Raw genomic sequence first — 16,503 nt, forward strand, 5'->3', positions numbered from 1 at the left:
ACCGAGAGAGTTAGTTACAGAGGAGGTTGTACTCGGTATGGTATCTCTTAAAAGAAGCGCGTGTGTCTGTGTGTTGAACAGTACTCACAGTGAGAGAGGAATGACTACTGCTGCCATGGCTACAATGGGGGGGGGGGGGGAGAGACAGAGAGAGATACATTAATGAATGTCCTTAATATCCCCATTTGCCTTCTGCTCTTGATTTGGATATATTTTACAATCCAGTACCTATGAATTGACCGAAGAAAGTAACTGCATTTCTAGCCTATAATGGCAAAACTTGGAATTCTGTATGTATAAATTGTCTCTAACGCACGTCAATGCAAGTGCGTAAAGGCAAGTGCGTAAAGGCAAGTGCGTAAAGGCAAGTGCGTAAAGGCAAGTGCGTAAAGGCAAGTGCGTAAAGGCAAGTGCGTAAAGGCAAGTGCGTAAAGGCAAGTGCGTGTTACCTGCTGAGTGGTGCCAGGCTGGCAGAGGGCATGTCGTGTGGCAGACTGGGGAGTGCCGAGCTGTGGGAGGGTATGGAGGAGGGCATGAGGGCAGGGGCACTGCTGGTACTGATGCTCAGAGAGGGAGACTCCGGCTTTGGCGTAGAGGAGGCTGACGAAGCTGGTGAGAGAGAGGGAAACAATCAATTAAAAAACACACATCCTGAGGTCAACTGACAAAAAGAGCAGCACAGAATGAATGAAATGTGTAACTTACGGTCCATAGCAGACGTCCTCACACCATTCAGACCGTTCTGTTGAGACGAGCAAACGACTAATTAAACATTGGATTCTTCACCCATGCCAACTTTACTTTATTATCCCAACATTGCGAAATGCATTCATCATTCATATTTCATACACAACAAATGATGTGTCTCATTATTGCACAACCCAGGACACTGAGACTGTGTGGGAGCCCTGAGTTTTGTTCATTAGGGAACACCATAGCCAAAACCTTCTGCAACAGAACACAAAAACAAGCGATTCTTATAGGACAAGTTCAGGTAGTCTATCCCGGCTTCTGGACGTTTTCTTCCATTTGGTACCTAATGAATACTGTTGGCCTGCGGTGTGTTCGTTATGGCTTACACTAGCCAAACTTAGACTCACCATGATTGGCCCGGGTGCCTCTTTGCTCTGGGAGAAGGCCAGGTGTGAGTGAGGGGCCACGGGCCCACAGTCATAACCTCTCCCCACTGAGACAAAGGGAGACGTGGAAGAGGACGAGGGCACTGAGGAGGAGATGGAGGAGGATGGAGTGGAGGAGCTGACTGTACCCATAGAGGAGGGGGTCAGGCTGGGCATGGGCACCGACGGGGAGTGGTAGACGGGCTCAGAGGATGAGAGAGGGAGGGGGACGGAAAGAGGGGTGCTCATAGATTCACTGGAGACAAACAGAGCAGGAGGTTTTAGTTAAACTATGTCGAGACACTTTAAAATGTATAATAAGAAGACTTCGTATGGACTACTAGGGTGAGCTAGCATGGTCTTCAATCTGTTGACCACCCCTGGGGTGTGTTCAGGAGTTAAAAATAACAGAATATACACAATAAATTGTGCTGAAGAGATCAGACTGTCTAAGGCGAAATGTGGAATCATGTAAACTGGTTACTTTTTCTGTCGGTAACTTTCACCTCCCAGAATACACCCGCGGTGGAGATGTGACCCACCTGAGGGGATTGGAATAGAGGCTGGTCTGGCTCTGTGGGGCCGGGGTGGACTCCCTGGAGCCCCCGGTGACACACGTCTCCACGGGGCCAAAGTCCGGCAGGGCTGCCTCCGAGCCAAAGTCCAGTGCTCCGAACTGAACGTTAAGACCGGGCACGTCGGCAGAGCCAGGCATTTCCACCGCCGACGAGGGGATCTGGAGTTGGAGGGGAAAGCTGTTACTCAGAGGGGACTCATTGACGGGAAACAGCATCTTTATTATTCACAATTCTTGCATTTGAGAGAATCATCAGGATCTGCACAGATTTGCTAATCTTGATCGCCAATCCCCTCAAACACCCCTAGAGCGGTGCTCTTCAATGCTGGGAATTGACCAATTAAGCATCAAGACCTTGATTAGGTCAATCAGATGTGTTTTTACTGGCCTAAAACAAGAACCGTGATAGCCAAGGTTGACCATTCCTGTCCTACACACTGGGTGAAGCCCAATTCTTTCCTTGATTCCTCCTGTCCTTGATTCCTTGACTTCATACTGGGAATCGAGGAAATATTTGTCTGTGGTTCCTTTTACCTTAGAGGTGGGAGGTATCCTTCGTTTCTGGGCCTTTAGCTGTGGAACGCGGTGCTGCTGCAGCGAGTTGCTGCCTTGAGTGTCCGGCCCGGCGCTGTGGGCAGGCTTGGCACCGATGGTGGCCAGGGGGGGTCCCTGGATGGGGGAGGGAGATTGGGCTGGGCTGGGCTGGCGAGCAATGGGCAGAGAGGGGGCGCCGTGTCTCTGGGCCAGCTGGCTCAGCACCAGGGATGGCTCAGGCTGCAGCTTAAAGTCCCCTGGAGGGCGAACACACAAATACAGATCAGTCTGGCATACGAACTCAACCACCACATACAGACACATGGCCATTTAACAAAAAAAAACAATATGCCAGGTATTTGATTGAAATGATGATAGATTATTTTGGTTAGTAATCTGTGTTACTCACGGCTGAAGTGGGAGGTGTGTGAGGAGGATGTGGCGCTGGGCTCTGGGACCTTGATATCCCAGCTTGAAGTGGAAGGCGGTGGGAGAACAGGGGCGGGTCCTCCTAGCCCTGGGAGTCTACTCCCCAGAGAGGTGTTACTGGCCCCCTGAGTGCTGGGAGGGGGGGCTGCCTGGGAGGATGGGAGAGGACCCAGGCCCGGGCCCTTCAGCTGCTCCAAGATCTGGGCCCCTGGACTGGACTGACTCCTCTTAGACTGGCCCAGGTCCCCGAAACCTGCCCCGAGCACTGACGACTGGCAGACAGAAGGAGAGAGTTGAGTGAATGGGGCTCTATGTTAATACAAGCAAAATATGGCAACCAAGTAAGGGAAATACCACTTGACTTTTTCAAAATGTTGTTAGGTTACAGCCTTATTCTAAAATTGATTAAATTGTTTTTTTCCCCTTAATCAATCTACACACAATAACTCATAATGACAAAGCAAAAAAAGGTATTTAAATATCTTAGCAATTTATTAAAATAAAAAAACAGAAATATCACATTTACATAAGTATTCAGACCCCTTACTCAATACTTTGTTGAAACACCTTTGGCAGCGATTACAGCCTCGAGTCTTCTTGGGCATGACGCTACATGCTTGGCCCACCTGTATTTGGGGAGTTTCTCCCATTCTTCTCTGCAGACTCTCTCAAGCTCTGTCAGTTTGGATGGGGAGCGTTGCTTCAAAGCTATTTTCAGGTCTCTCCAGAGATGTTCGATCGGGTTCATGTCGGGGCTCAGGCTGGGCCACTCAAGGACATTCAGAGACTTGGTGAACCTTCGCCCCAGGTTTTCATCAAGGATCTCTCTGTACTTTGCTCCGTTCATCTTTCCCTCGATCCTAACTCGTCTTCCAGTCCCTGCCGCTGAAAAACATCCCCACAGCATGATGCTGCCACCATCATGCTTCACTGTAGGGATGGTGCCAGGTTTCCTCCAGATGTGTTGCTTGGCATTCAGGCCAAAGAGTTCGAGCTTGGTTTCATCAGACCAGAGAATCTTCTTTCTTATGGCCTGAGTGTCTTTAGGCGCCTTTTGGCAAACTCCAAGCGGGCTGTCATGTGCCTTTTACTGAAGAGAGGCTTACGTCTGGTCACTCTACCAAAAAGGCCTCTGGAGCTCTGTCAGAGTGACCATCGGGTACTTGGTCACCTCCCTGACCAAGACCCTTCTCCCCCGATTGCTCAGTTTGGCCCGGCGGCCAGGTCTAGGGAGAGTCTTGGTGGTTCCAAACTTCTTCCATTTAAGAATGATGGAGGCCACTGTGTTCTAGGGGACCTGGAATGCTGCAGAAATGTTTTGGTACCCTTCCCCAGATCTGTGCAGCGACACAATCCTGTCTCAGAGCTCTACGGACAATTCCTTCGACCTCATGGTTCGGTTTTTGCTCTGGCATGCACTGTCAACTGTGGGACCTTACATAGACAGGTGTGTGCCTTTCCAAATCATGTCCAATCAATTGAATTTACCACAGGTGGACTCCAATGAAGTTGTAGAAACATCTCAAGGATGATCAATGGAAACAAGAAGCACCTGAGCTCAATTTCTAGTCTCATAGCAAAAGGTCTGAATACTTATGTAAATAAGGTATCTGATTTTTATTTGTAATAAATTTGCAAACATTTCTAAAAACTTGTTTTTGCTTTGTCATTAGTTTTTATTTAATCCATTTTAGAATAAGGCTTTAACGTAACAAAATGTGGAAAAAGTCAAGGGGTCTGAATACTTTCCGAAGGCAATGTATATACAAAGGTATGTGGACACCCTTTCAAAGTAGTGGATTCGGCCAGTTCAGCCACAAGATTGAGCACACAGCCATGCAATCACCATTGACAAACATTGGCAGTTGAATGGCCATACTGAAGAGCTCAGATGACTTTCAACATGGCACCAGCATAGAATGCTCGTTGGAAGCTTCATGAAATGGGTTTCCATGGCTGACCAGCCGCACGCAAGCCTAAGATCACCATGCGCAATGCCAAGCGTCAGCTGGAGTGGTCTAAAGCTCGCTGCCATTGGACTCTGGAGCAGTGAAAACGCCATCTCTGGAGTGATGAATCACTTCACCATCTGGCAGTCCAACGGACGAATATGGGTTCAGCGCATTCCAGGAGAACGCTACCTGCCCCAATGCATAGTTCCAGTGAAGGGAAATATCAACCCTACTGCATACAATGTAATTCTAGACGATTTTGTGCTTCCAACTTTGTGGCAACAGTTTGGGTTTGGGTAAGGACCTTTCCTGTTTCAGCATGACAATGCCCCATGCACAAAGGTCCATATAGAAATGGTTTGTCGAGATCGGTGTGGAAGAACTTGACTGACCTGCACAGAGCCCTGACTTCAACCCCATCGAAAACCTTTGGAACGCTGACTGCGAGCCAGGCCCAATCACCCAACACCAGTGCCCGACCTAACTACTGCTCTTTTAGCTAAATGGAAGCAAGTCCCCGCAGCAATATTCCAACATCTAGTTGAAAGCCTTTCTAGAAGAGAGGAGGCTGTTATAGCAGCAAAACGGGGGACCAACTCCATATTAATGCCCATGGTTTTGGAATGAGATGTTCGACGAGCAGGTGTGTACATACTTTTGGTCATATGGTGTATGTATCTGAAAGGTTTTAAAGGGCACGAGTATGGCTCACCAGGGCGGCGTGTGCATAGCTGGTGCTGCCTGTGCCAATGGCCGACCCGTTGCGGGGGGAGTGATGGTGGGAGTTGGTGAAAACCAGGCTCTGTGTAGAGGGGGCATCCCCTCCTCCTCCTCTTCCTTCTCCCACTGGCTTCTGCAGCAGAGAGGGCAGGTCCAGACTACAGGAGACACATATCATTATTACAACACATGATACTATTTCTATTGCACACATACCCACTACGGAGAAAGTCTGATTAAAATCAACACAGTCATAATGGGGACCATGTCTCAAGGGAAGGATCCATACGTCCTTCCTACTTATTATGCACATCCAAATGTATCTACCAAAGCAGCTGGGCCAAACATATCACTCCATGGAATAAACTCGGGAGAGACGAAGGTCAAGAGCAGTGCGTCCTCCCAAACACAACCCAACCAAGCCGCACTGCTTCTTGACACAACGCCCGTTTAACCCGGAAGCCAGACGAACCATTGCGTTGGAAGAAACACCGTACACCTGGCGACCGAGTCAGTGTGCACTGCGCCCGGCCCACCACAGGAGTAGCTAGTGTGTGATGGGAAAAGAACATCCCTGCCGGCCAAACCCTCCCCTAATCCGGACGACGCTGGGCCAATTTTGCGCTGCCCTGTGGGTCTCTGTCGCAGCTAGCTGGACTCGAACCAGCATTTCTAGTGCAATGCAGTGCCACTCGGGAGGCCTAAAAAGCAGTGTTGATATGTGACGGGTGGGTGCCCTAGCTAGTCGTGCGGATGGTGAGCTGGAAGTTTGTTAACCCTCGCAAGGCTGCAGGCCCAGACGGCATCCCCAGCCGCGCCCTCAGAGCATGCGCAGACCAGCTGGCCGGTGTGTTTACGGACATATTCAATCAATCCCTATACCAGTTTGCTGTTCCCACATGCTTCAAGAGGGCCACCATTGTTCCTGTTCCCAAGAAAGGTAAGGTAACTGAGCTAAACGACTACCGCCCCGTAGCACTCACTTCCGTCATCATGAAGTGCTTTGAGAGACTAGTCAAGGACCATATCACCTCCACCCTACCTGACACCCTAGACCCACTCCAATTTGCTAACCGCCCAAATAGCTCCACAGACGATGCAATCTCAACCACACTGCACACTGCCCTAACCCATCTGGACAAGAGGACTACCTATGCGAGAATGCTGTTCATCGACTACAGCTCGGCATTCAACACCATAGTACCCTCCAAGCTCGTCATCAAGCTCGAGACCCTGGGTCTCGACACCGCCCTGTGCAACTGGGTACTGGACTTCCTGACGGGCCGCCCCCAGGTGGTGAGGGTAGGCAACAACATATCCACCCCGCTGATCCTCAACACTGGGGCCCCACAAGGGTGCGTTCTGAGCCCTCTCCTGTACTCCCTGTTCACCCACGACTGCGTGGCCACGCACGCCTCCAACTCAATCATCAAGTTTGCGGACGACACAACAGTGGTAAGCTTGATTACCAACAACGACGAGACGGCCTACAGGGAGGAGGTGAGGGCCCTCGGAGTGTGGTGTCAGGAAAATAACCTCACACTCAACGTCAACAAAACTAAGGAGATGATTGTGGACTTCAGGAAACAGCAGAGGGAACACCCCCCTATCCACATCGATGGAACAGTAGTAGAGAGGGTAGTAAGTTTTAAGTTCCTCGGCATACACATCACAGACAAACTGAATTGGTCCACTCACACAGACAGCATCGTGAAGAAGGCGCAGCAGCGCCTCTTCAACCTCAGGAGTCTGAAAATATTCGGCTTGTCACCAAAAGCACTCAAACTTCTACAGATGCACAATCGAGAGCATCCTGGCGGGCTGTATCACCGCCTGGTACGGCAACTGCTCCGCCCACAACCGTTAGGCTCTCCAGAGGGTAGTGAGGTCTGCACAACGCATCACCGGGGGCAAACTACCTGCCCTCCAGGACACCTACACCACCCGATGTTACAGGAAGGCCATAAAGATCATCAAGGACAACAACCACCCGAGCCACTGCCTGTTCACCCCGCTATCATCCAGAAGGCGAGATCAGTACAGGTGCATCAAGGCTGGGACCGAGAGACTGAAAAACAGCTTCTATCTCAAGGCCATCAGACTGTTAAACAGCCACCACTAACATTGAGTGGCTGCTGCCAACACACTGACACTGACTCAACTCCAGCCACTTTAATAATGGGAATTGATGGGAAATGATGTAAAATATATCACTAGCCACTTTAAACAATGCTACCTAATATAATGTTACATACCCTACATTATTCATCTCATATGCATACGTATATACTGTACTCTATATCATCGACTGCATCCTTATGTAATACATGTATCACTAGCCACTTTAACTATGCCACTTTGTTTACATACTCATCTCATATGTATATACTGTACTCGATACCATCTACTGTATCTTGCCTATGCTGCTCTGTACCATCACTCATTCATATATCTTTATGTACATATTCTTTATCCCCTTACACTGTGTATAAGACAGTAGTTTTGGAATTGTTAGTTAGATTACTTGTTGGTTATTACTGCATTGTCGGAACTAGAAGCACAAGCATTTCGCTACACTCACATTAACATCTGCTAACCATGTGTATGTGACAAATACAATTTGATTTGATTTGAGTTACCTTTGCCCAGGTGTGAGGTGGTTCTGAGGTGCAGGTGCACTTGAGGCGGTGAACACTTTGGTCTCGGAGAGCTGAGGGGAGAAAGAGAGTTATTGACAAATGTAATAGACCAAGTTGTGAGACATAAGGCCAACTATAGTTTTGTTAAACCTTTTGAAGTCACACTGTATGAACTAGTGCACTGTTGTGCAGGACTCTAAATTCAAACATTTAATTGGTATCACTGGTGCTTCCCACTTTATAAAGGTAAAGAGAACATAAAGTTCAGGAGCACCAGAAAATACATTTTTGTTAAATCGATTGAGATACAGACTATATGAATTCCAGCTACTTCTGAAGCACATGTTGTTCCCTAAAAACGAATATGTAACCCTGTAAATACATCTGTTTATTATAAAAAGCTCAAATGTAATTGAAATGAAAAAGTCATTTGTGGAATAGTTGGTTTCTACATTATGTAAAATAACCATTTTCCTATTGCGATGCATTACATTGAAAATTGTACACCATCTCTTTAAGAACATTTGTGACGACAACATGCAAGAGCTGTCATTCATTAATTGCTATGATCATTGATCTCCTGAAGAAGCTATCCCTTTCCCGTCCTTCCTGTGCCCTCAAATATTTGGATATACTGATAATGTTACCAGGTTGTTAGCTAGCTAGCTAATGAGGTAATACAAAAGGTTACACAAATTATGTGGGTGATTTTTCTTGGAACACTGGTGCTCCCATTTTAAAATTTGAGTTTGCATATGGTGGTCGCACTTCAACGCCCTGGTCATGTATGTGTTCCATCTGGAAAATAAATGTCCAAAATGTGAACATAAGACAAAGCTCCTTCCACCCCCTGACCACTACTACTTCCCAGTCCCCATTACCCAGACTCACACTCATCTCTTCGCTCCAGTCCTCAGCAGCCCAGTCTTCCAGAGTACTCCTCCAGGCCACTGCAGGGAGCACACCAGAGAGGGGTCAGAGCTCAGAGATTAATGGAAACAACACAAAGGCTTCTTGGAGAGGCGTTTGTGAACATGGACTGTAATTCAGCGGCATTGCTAGGGACATTTCCCTAGCAACAGTCTACAGTGCCCCATTAGAAATACAACAATAAAACATCCTGACCAATGAACACCTACCGGTCAAAACGTTCCAGACAACTATACAAGAGAAAATGGGTCTTTCTATAAATAAAAGGGGCCCATGTGTGACATTAGGGTAAACATTTCAAAATAGTTTGATATACAGCTTCACGTGTAGTTACAGAAATAAAAGTTTAAATAGGCACAATGAGACCATAACTCCACCTAGCAACAACAAAACATCTATATGTGATTCAAAATGTCACTTGAAATATGGACACCGCAGGTTTTTTTGTCTTGCCTAGAAGCAAGGACTGTTTATGCATTTAGTCAACTTCTCTATCATTTATAGCCATGCTAAACAAACAGCTTCTTAATTTCGGTTGATATAATAACATAATACAATGCGTTTTGTCAAGAAAATCATTGACAATATTAATAATAATCAACAATGAAATTAATCAGTAAACACTAAGCGTTGGTCTGCATGTCAGAGTCTGAAAATTAGCCGGCAAATGCTTGCTTCCTCGGTCATTGATTCCTCCACTCCTTGCCTCTCCTCAAAAGTGCATTGGAGCCCAAAGGGATGAACCTTCCTCTCAAAGCACATTGGGGGAGAAGAGTGGATGTGAGAAATGGAGGAAACAATTGGAGAATCTCAATTGCATTTTCTTGAATCTTCACATTCTCTCCTTGTCTCAAAACCCATTGGATAAGAAGTTGAGGGGAGGGACCTAGGGCTGTTGCGGTGACCGTATTACCGCCACATTGGCGGTTACGAGGGCAGTCAAATTCCACGTGACCGTTTAGTCATGGTATTTAGGTTTATCCAAGCTCTGATACTGCTGATGGTCATTAGTAGCCCACCATACTTGCTAACTGCCTGGTACTCAGCACTCTATTGTCCCTCTAATTACTCTGACATCAATGCAAATCTAATCAAAAACTTAATGAGAGCCCATGAGCTCAGGTTGCAACAACATTTGTATAGGCTATGCAATTGTGTGAGAAAACAGAGGGATGGCCACTATTAAAAAGAGGAGGACCCCATCAGCTTTCTATAGGGTAGGCCTACTATATTTATTTATCATTTTTCCTAATATTAAACACATTGCTTATATTTATAACAGGAGAATAGCATCTCTAACTGGCATGAAAATGAACCACTGGAAAAGTGTTCTCCATTTGCAATGTTTTCTTACATTTTTTAAAGCACTTTTTACCCCCCCTTTCCCCCAAATTTCATGATATCCAAATTGGTAGTTACAGTCTTGTCCCGTCACTGCAACTCCCGTACGGACACGGGAGAGGCGAAGGTTGCACTGCTTTTTGACACACGGCTCGCTTAACCCGGAAAACAGCCACACCAATGTGTCGGAGGAAACACAGTACAGCTGGCGATTGAAGTCAGCATGCATGTGCCCGGCCGCTACAAGGAGTGGCTAGAGCATGATGGGACAAGGACATCCCCCAAACCAGGATCGAACCCGGATCTGTAGTGACGCCTCTAGCACTTACTCTGTTGGGTAAGCCACATTGCGTAAAAAAAAGTTTTTTTTGTTGATGCTAGTGGTTGTATTAATTTGGGATCTATCACATCCCACAACTGTCCCAGACTATATTTGGAATATTGATTTCTCACACAGATTAGAATAGGTCAACATTTGTACTATTGGGGATAGTAGATTGACATAGGCTAGTGCTTTTGCTTTTCGTTAGGCCTACTCATCTTGTTGACTGACGAAAAGTAAATGTGAACAGTTCTTCCAACATCTTCAATATGCACCTCGGAGTTGGACAAGGACGTGCGCAGTTGCATTCCCGATGTGTCTGTCTTCACTTGTAGCCTGTGAGAAAGACCCGATCACGTGATGGAGAGCCATGTGAGTGAGAGCACGTAGCACGTAGCACTCAGGGAGAAGGGGACAACGGCCACTGGCCGTAAAAGGCATGGATTTTTTTAGGGTGCATTATGGCCACACAAAGGGGATGCCGCAGTGAAATTCTAGGCATTATCAAGTGCTTGTCAAATTGTGAATGATGTAGTGTGTACAGCCTGCACAGAAAAACAAAGTAGAACTCATGCCTTTCAAGGAACTTTTTTCAAATCATCATTAGAGTGGCCTTACAATGTATTAAAAATCTGAACATATAGGCCAACGTTTGTAGAACAACTAAAGTTATTAATGTAACTCTAAATTAAGCATATAGGAATACTTATTTGTTAACGGCTCAATACAAAAATGCGCACTCCCTCAAATCATTTGGAGAAAATATCCTTTCTATTCAACATAAGGACAACTCCGATAATGCTATTATGTTCTTCTGAAATAGACTACACTTTCTTCATATCATGCTTCTTTAGACCGGTCTAAAATAAATAATGGATTTATTATGAAGGTGTAGGCTATATTATATGGATTTATTAGACTTTTTCAAATGTAGATGTTCCAAAGGTCTGCATCAGTGGCTTGTAGGCTGTGTGTGGAAGCCAGGATATGCCAAATGTGTTTATGTTGATTAATGGTCAATTACCGTGAGACTGTCAGTTACTTGCTTGACAATCACCGGCTGACAACATTTTGTGACCACCACAGCCCTAGAGGGACCTCTGACCTTCTCATTTAATGGGTTTTGAGACAGAGACGAGAGGATGCGACGAATCAAGGAAATGCAATTGAGATGGTTTCCTCCTACTAAGCTAACATCTGGAATTGTTTTAAGATGGTCATGTCAAGGATTTAGAATTTTAGGACCCCTTTAGGTATAAAATAAATAAGTAACCATTGAATTTGGCCTTACTGCTATTAGCCAAATGAAACACATTAAATAACAGATTAATACATGGCAAAACAGATGGTCAAAAACAATTATCAAAAGGAAGTTTGTTTTGAAGTGTCTGTCCTATATCTGAGAGAAAATAATGATTTTTTAAAATTAAAATTTACCCACACCTTTTTTAGTGCACTAAACTACATGGCCAAAAGTATGTGGACAACTGCTCGCCGAACATCTCATTCCAAAATCATGGGCATTAATATCGAGTTGGTCCCCTCTTTGCTGCTATAACAGCCTTCACTCTTATGAGAAGGCTTTCCACTACATGTTGAAACATTGCTGCAGGGACTTCATTCAGCCACAAGAGCATTAGTGAGGTCAGGCACTGATGTGGGGGGGATTAGGCCTGGCTCACAGTCAGCATTCCAATTCATCCCAAAGGTGTTCAATGAGGTTGAGGTCAGGGCTCTGTGCAGGCCATTCAAGTTCTTCCACACCGATCTCGACAAACCATTTCTGTATGGATCTCGCTTTGTGCACGGGGGCATTGCCATGCTGAAACAGGAAAGTGCAGAATCACAGAATCACCTAGAATGTCACTGTATGCTGTAGCATTAAGATTTCCCTTCACTGGAACTAAGGGGTCTAGCACAAACTATGAAAAACAGCCCCAGACCATTATTCCTCCTCCACAAAACTTTACAGTTGTCACTATGCATTGGGGCAGGTAGCGTTCTCCTGGCATCCGGCAAACCTAGATTTGTCCGTCGAACTGCCAGACGAAGTGCGATTCATCACTCCAGAGAACACGTTTCCACTGCTCTAGAGTCCAATGGCCGCAAGCTTTAAACCACTCCAGCCGACACTTGGCATTGCGCATGGTGACCTTAGGTTTGTGTGTGGATGCTTGGCCATGGAAACCCATTTCATGATGCTCCCGAAGAACAGTTCTTGTGCTGACGTTGCTTCCAGAGGCAGTTTGGAATTCAGTAGTGAGTGTTGCAACCGAGGACAGACGCTTTTTAGGGGCTTCAGCACTCTGGGGTCGCGTTCTGTGAGCTTATGTGGCCTACCACTTTGAGGCTGAGCCATTGTTGCTCCTAGACGTTTCCACTTCACAGTAACAGCAATTACAGTTGACCGGGGCAGCTCAGGCAGGGCAGAAATTTGATGAACTGACTTGTTGGAAAGGTGGCATCCTATGACAGTCCCAGGTTGAAAGTCACTGAGCTCTTCAGTACAGGCCACTCTACTGCCACTGCTTGTCTATGGAGATTGCATGGCTGTGTGCTTGATTTGATACACCTGTCAACAACAGGTGTGGCTGAAATAGCCAAATCCACTCATTTGAAGGGGTGTCCACATACTTTTGTTTGTACTTTTGTAGTGTACTTCCATATACACTGAGTACACCAAACATTAGGAACACCTTCCTAATATTGAGGTGCACCCCCCACCCCTTTGCCCACAGAACAGACTCAATTCATCAGGCCATGGACTCTACAAGATGTCGAAAGCGTTCCACAGGGATGCTGGCCCATGATGACTCCAATGCTTCCCACAGTTGTGTCAAGTTGGCTGGATGTCCTTTGGGTGGTGGACCATTCTTGATACACACGGGAAACTATTGAGCGTGAAAGACTCAGCAGCGTTGCAGTTCTTGACACAAACCGGAGCGCCTAGCACCTACTACCATACCCCATTCAATGGCACTTAAATATTTTGCCTTGCCCATTCATACTCATAATGGCAGACATACACAATCCAAGTCTCAATTGTCAAGGCTTAAAAATCCTCCTTGAACTTGTGTCATCCCCTTCATCTACACCAGGGGTGTCAAAGTCAAATGGACGGAGGGCCAAATAAAAAATTTAGCTACAAGCCGAGGGCCGGACTGTTCGAATGTTCATTGAAAAATGTTTAAATGACGCATATAGTCTAGTGAACCTAATTGAACCTACTGAAAACCTAACAAATATATTCCAATATGATCAGATAAATAAAGCAATATTTTCTTATGGCTCTGTCAGTAATCTTTAATTTTCAACAGACACAAAAGACAAATTTCCTTTATATAAAAATCCCCATAACATGAACATTAAATGAAAGAAACCGGTATTCAAGGCACCATCAGTAGCCTATATTTTCTATTTTAGCAAAAGTGGGCTAAATTTACTTCAAAGAAAAAAACAATAATAGCAATTTTCTATCATCCACTCAACTGAAATATTTTAAAAATATAATTGGATTGAAATACAATAAAATAAAGTGCAAAAATCTATTAATCAAAAACAACACTTTGTTTAAGGAGAAGTAACATGCAGTGAAAACAAATATTAAACTTTAACTTTTAAACTTGAACTGAGTAAAAACTCTAAATATGTGATTGCACAGTAATGTTCACTTGTTTGAGGTTGAGGGTGATACTTGGTGGTGTCCCATCTTTTCCACAAGTTCATCAATGTTCGGGGTAAGGCTCTGAGCTGAGGAAATCCTCAGAATTGAGTGGAGGTGTTCAGCAGTAAGTCGACTTCTGTGTGATGTTTTGTTCAAGTTCATCAAAGAAAACAGTTGTTCACACAGGTATGTGCTGCCAAACATAGACAACGTTTGAGCAGCCTGGATGCGCAGCTGGGGCATTGTGTCGGGGAGGAAACGGGCGAACTCCGCAGCACCCACTGCCGCATATTTTGCCCTCAGTGCATCATTGCATTGGAGGTCAATCAACTCCATTTGGAGGTTTGGTGGTGAGCTTTCCACGTCAACAGCAAATGGGTTACCGAGCAGTTCTAACCTGCTTTTTTGTGCTTCAAAGTCAGCAAATCGGCGTCGAAAGTCAGCGGCAAGCATACCTATTTTATCAGCCAACTGTGCGCTCGGGAACGCACTGGTAGAGAGCTTCTCTTTCATGGTCTGGCAGCTGGGAAAGTGGCTCAAATTTTCTTTCCGCATCTGCGTCTCCCACAGAGTCAGTTTGGTTTTAAATGCCTTCACTGTACTGTACATATCAGAGATGACACGATCCCGACCCTGCAGCTGCAAGTTCATTGCATTCAGATGACTCGTAATGTCACACAGAAAAGCCATTTCACACAGAAACATTTAGTCTCGGAGTTGTGTTGTCTTTCCCTTTGCTGTCCAAGAACAGACAAATCTCCTCACGAAGCTCGAAACATCTTTGAAGCACCTTTCCCTGGCTTAGCCATCGCACCTCTGTGTGATAAGGCAAATCACCATGCTCCGTTTCTAACTCCGTCAGAAATGCCTTGAACTGGCGGTGATTCAAACCTTTGGCTCTGATAAAGTTAACTGTGCGCGTGATGATGCTCATTACATGCTCCATTTTCAAGGCTTTACCGCACAACGCTTCCTGGTGTATGATACAATGATAAGCTGTCAGCTCACCTGTCGCGTTTTCCTCTTGCATCTTTTCCCGTATCTTCGTCACCAGTCCGCTCCTGTGTCCACACATCGCAGGTGCTCCATCGGTTGTCAAACCCACGAGTTTTTCCCAAGGCAGCTCCATCTCATTTACACATCTTGACACCTCTTCATACAAATCATGCCCCGTAGTTGTGCCATGCATAGGACGTAAAGCCAAAAACTCCTCTGTCACGCTTAGGCTGGAGTCCACTCCGCGGATGAAAATTGACAACTGGGCAATGTCAGAAATGTCGGTGCTCTCATCCACAGCCAAGGAATATGCAATGAAATCTTTTCCCTTTTTCACAAGCTGCTCTTTTAGATTGATGGACAACTGGTCTACTCTCTCGGCAATGGTGTTTCTGCTCAGACACACATTTAAAAAGAGTTGCCTTTTTTCTGGGCAAACTTCGTCACAAACTTTAATCATGCAGTTTTTGATGAAATCCCCTCCGTAAATGGCCGGGCTGATTTAGCGATCTCTTCTGCCAAAATGAAACTGGCCTTGACAGCAGCCTGGCCTTGTGATTTGGCTTTTTTGAACAGAGCCTGTCGAGATTTGAGGCCTCGTTTTAATTCCTCTGCCTTTTGTAGCCTTTGTTCCATGTCCATATTCTTGTTTTTGTCCGCGTGTTTCGTTTCATAATGTCGTCTCAGATTATACTCTTTCAGTACCGCCACACTTTCTCCACACAGAAGACACACAGGTTTTCCAGCTACCTCCGTGAACAAATACTCCGACTCCCACCTTGTTTGAAACCCCGGTTCTCAGTGTCCACCTTCCGTTTTGCCATTTTTGATGGGTATCTGAAAGTTAATTTTACTGTGATGCTGACAACTGCTGTGCCAATAAATATTGAAATGAAGCAGCCTACTGCTCGGTGCGTCACCGTTGCATTGTGGGAAATGTAGTATTGGTGCGTGTAAAAGATCTGCGGGCTGCCGGCTTGCTGCGGTCTGCGGGACGGTTCTAATAACAAATCAAGATCATCCCAGGGGCCGTAAAAAACCTTCTCGCGGGCCGGATGTGGCCCGCGGGCCTTGACTCTGACATATGTGATCTACACGGATCGAAGTGGATTTAACATGTTACATCAATAAGGGATCATAGCTTTCACCTGGATTCACCTGGTCAGTCTATGTAATGGAAAGTGCCGGTGTTCTTAATGTTTTGTGTACTCTGTGTATACTTCCATTCACTTTTTAAACTGGTACCGGGCTACCTTCAGATTAGTCTTGTGAGCGTCCTAG

At 45.8% G+C, this 16,503-nt stretch overlaps 1 protein-coding gene across 2 annotated transcripts in view; it reads right to left on the reverse strand.

Moving 5' to 3' along the window:
* Positions 1-16,503, reverse strand: part of LOC124002383 (ubiquitin-associated protein 2-like) — a 41,126-nt gene that overhangs the window by 7,130 nt on the left and 17,493 nt on the right. For both annotated transcript variants that reach the window (XM_046309750.1, XM_046309749.1), the window contains exons 9-18: positions 8,861-8,919; positions 7,970-8,040; positions 5,323-5,488; positions 2,639-2,930; positions 2,230-2,486; positions 1,661-1,854; positions 1,101-1,374; positions 706-742; positions 450-609; positions 89-119 (exon numbers count right to left, since the gene is read on the reverse strand). In XM_046309750.1, the coding sequence (XP_046165706.1) occupies positions 89-119; positions 450-609; positions 706-742; positions 1,101-1,374; positions 1,661-1,854; positions 2,230-2,486; positions 2,639-2,930; positions 5,323-5,488; positions 7,970-8,040; positions 8,861-8,919 (1,541 nt within the window). The remainder of the gene's footprint in view (positions 1-88; positions 120-449; positions 610-705; positions 743-1,100; positions 1,375-1,660; positions 1,855-2,229; positions 2,487-2,638; positions 2,931-5,322; positions 5,489-7,969; positions 8,041-8,860; positions 8,920-16,503) is intronic.

The sequence above is a fragment of the Oncorhynchus gorbuscha genome, linkage group LG18 (assembly GCF_021184085.1).
Source record: "Oncorhynchus gorbuscha isolate QuinsamMale2020 ecotype Even-year linkage group LG18, OgorEven_v1.0, whole genome shotgun sequence".
Classification (NCBI taxonomy): Eukaryota; Metazoa; Chordata; class Actinopteri; order Salmoniformes; family Salmonidae; genus Oncorhynchus; species Oncorhynchus gorbuscha.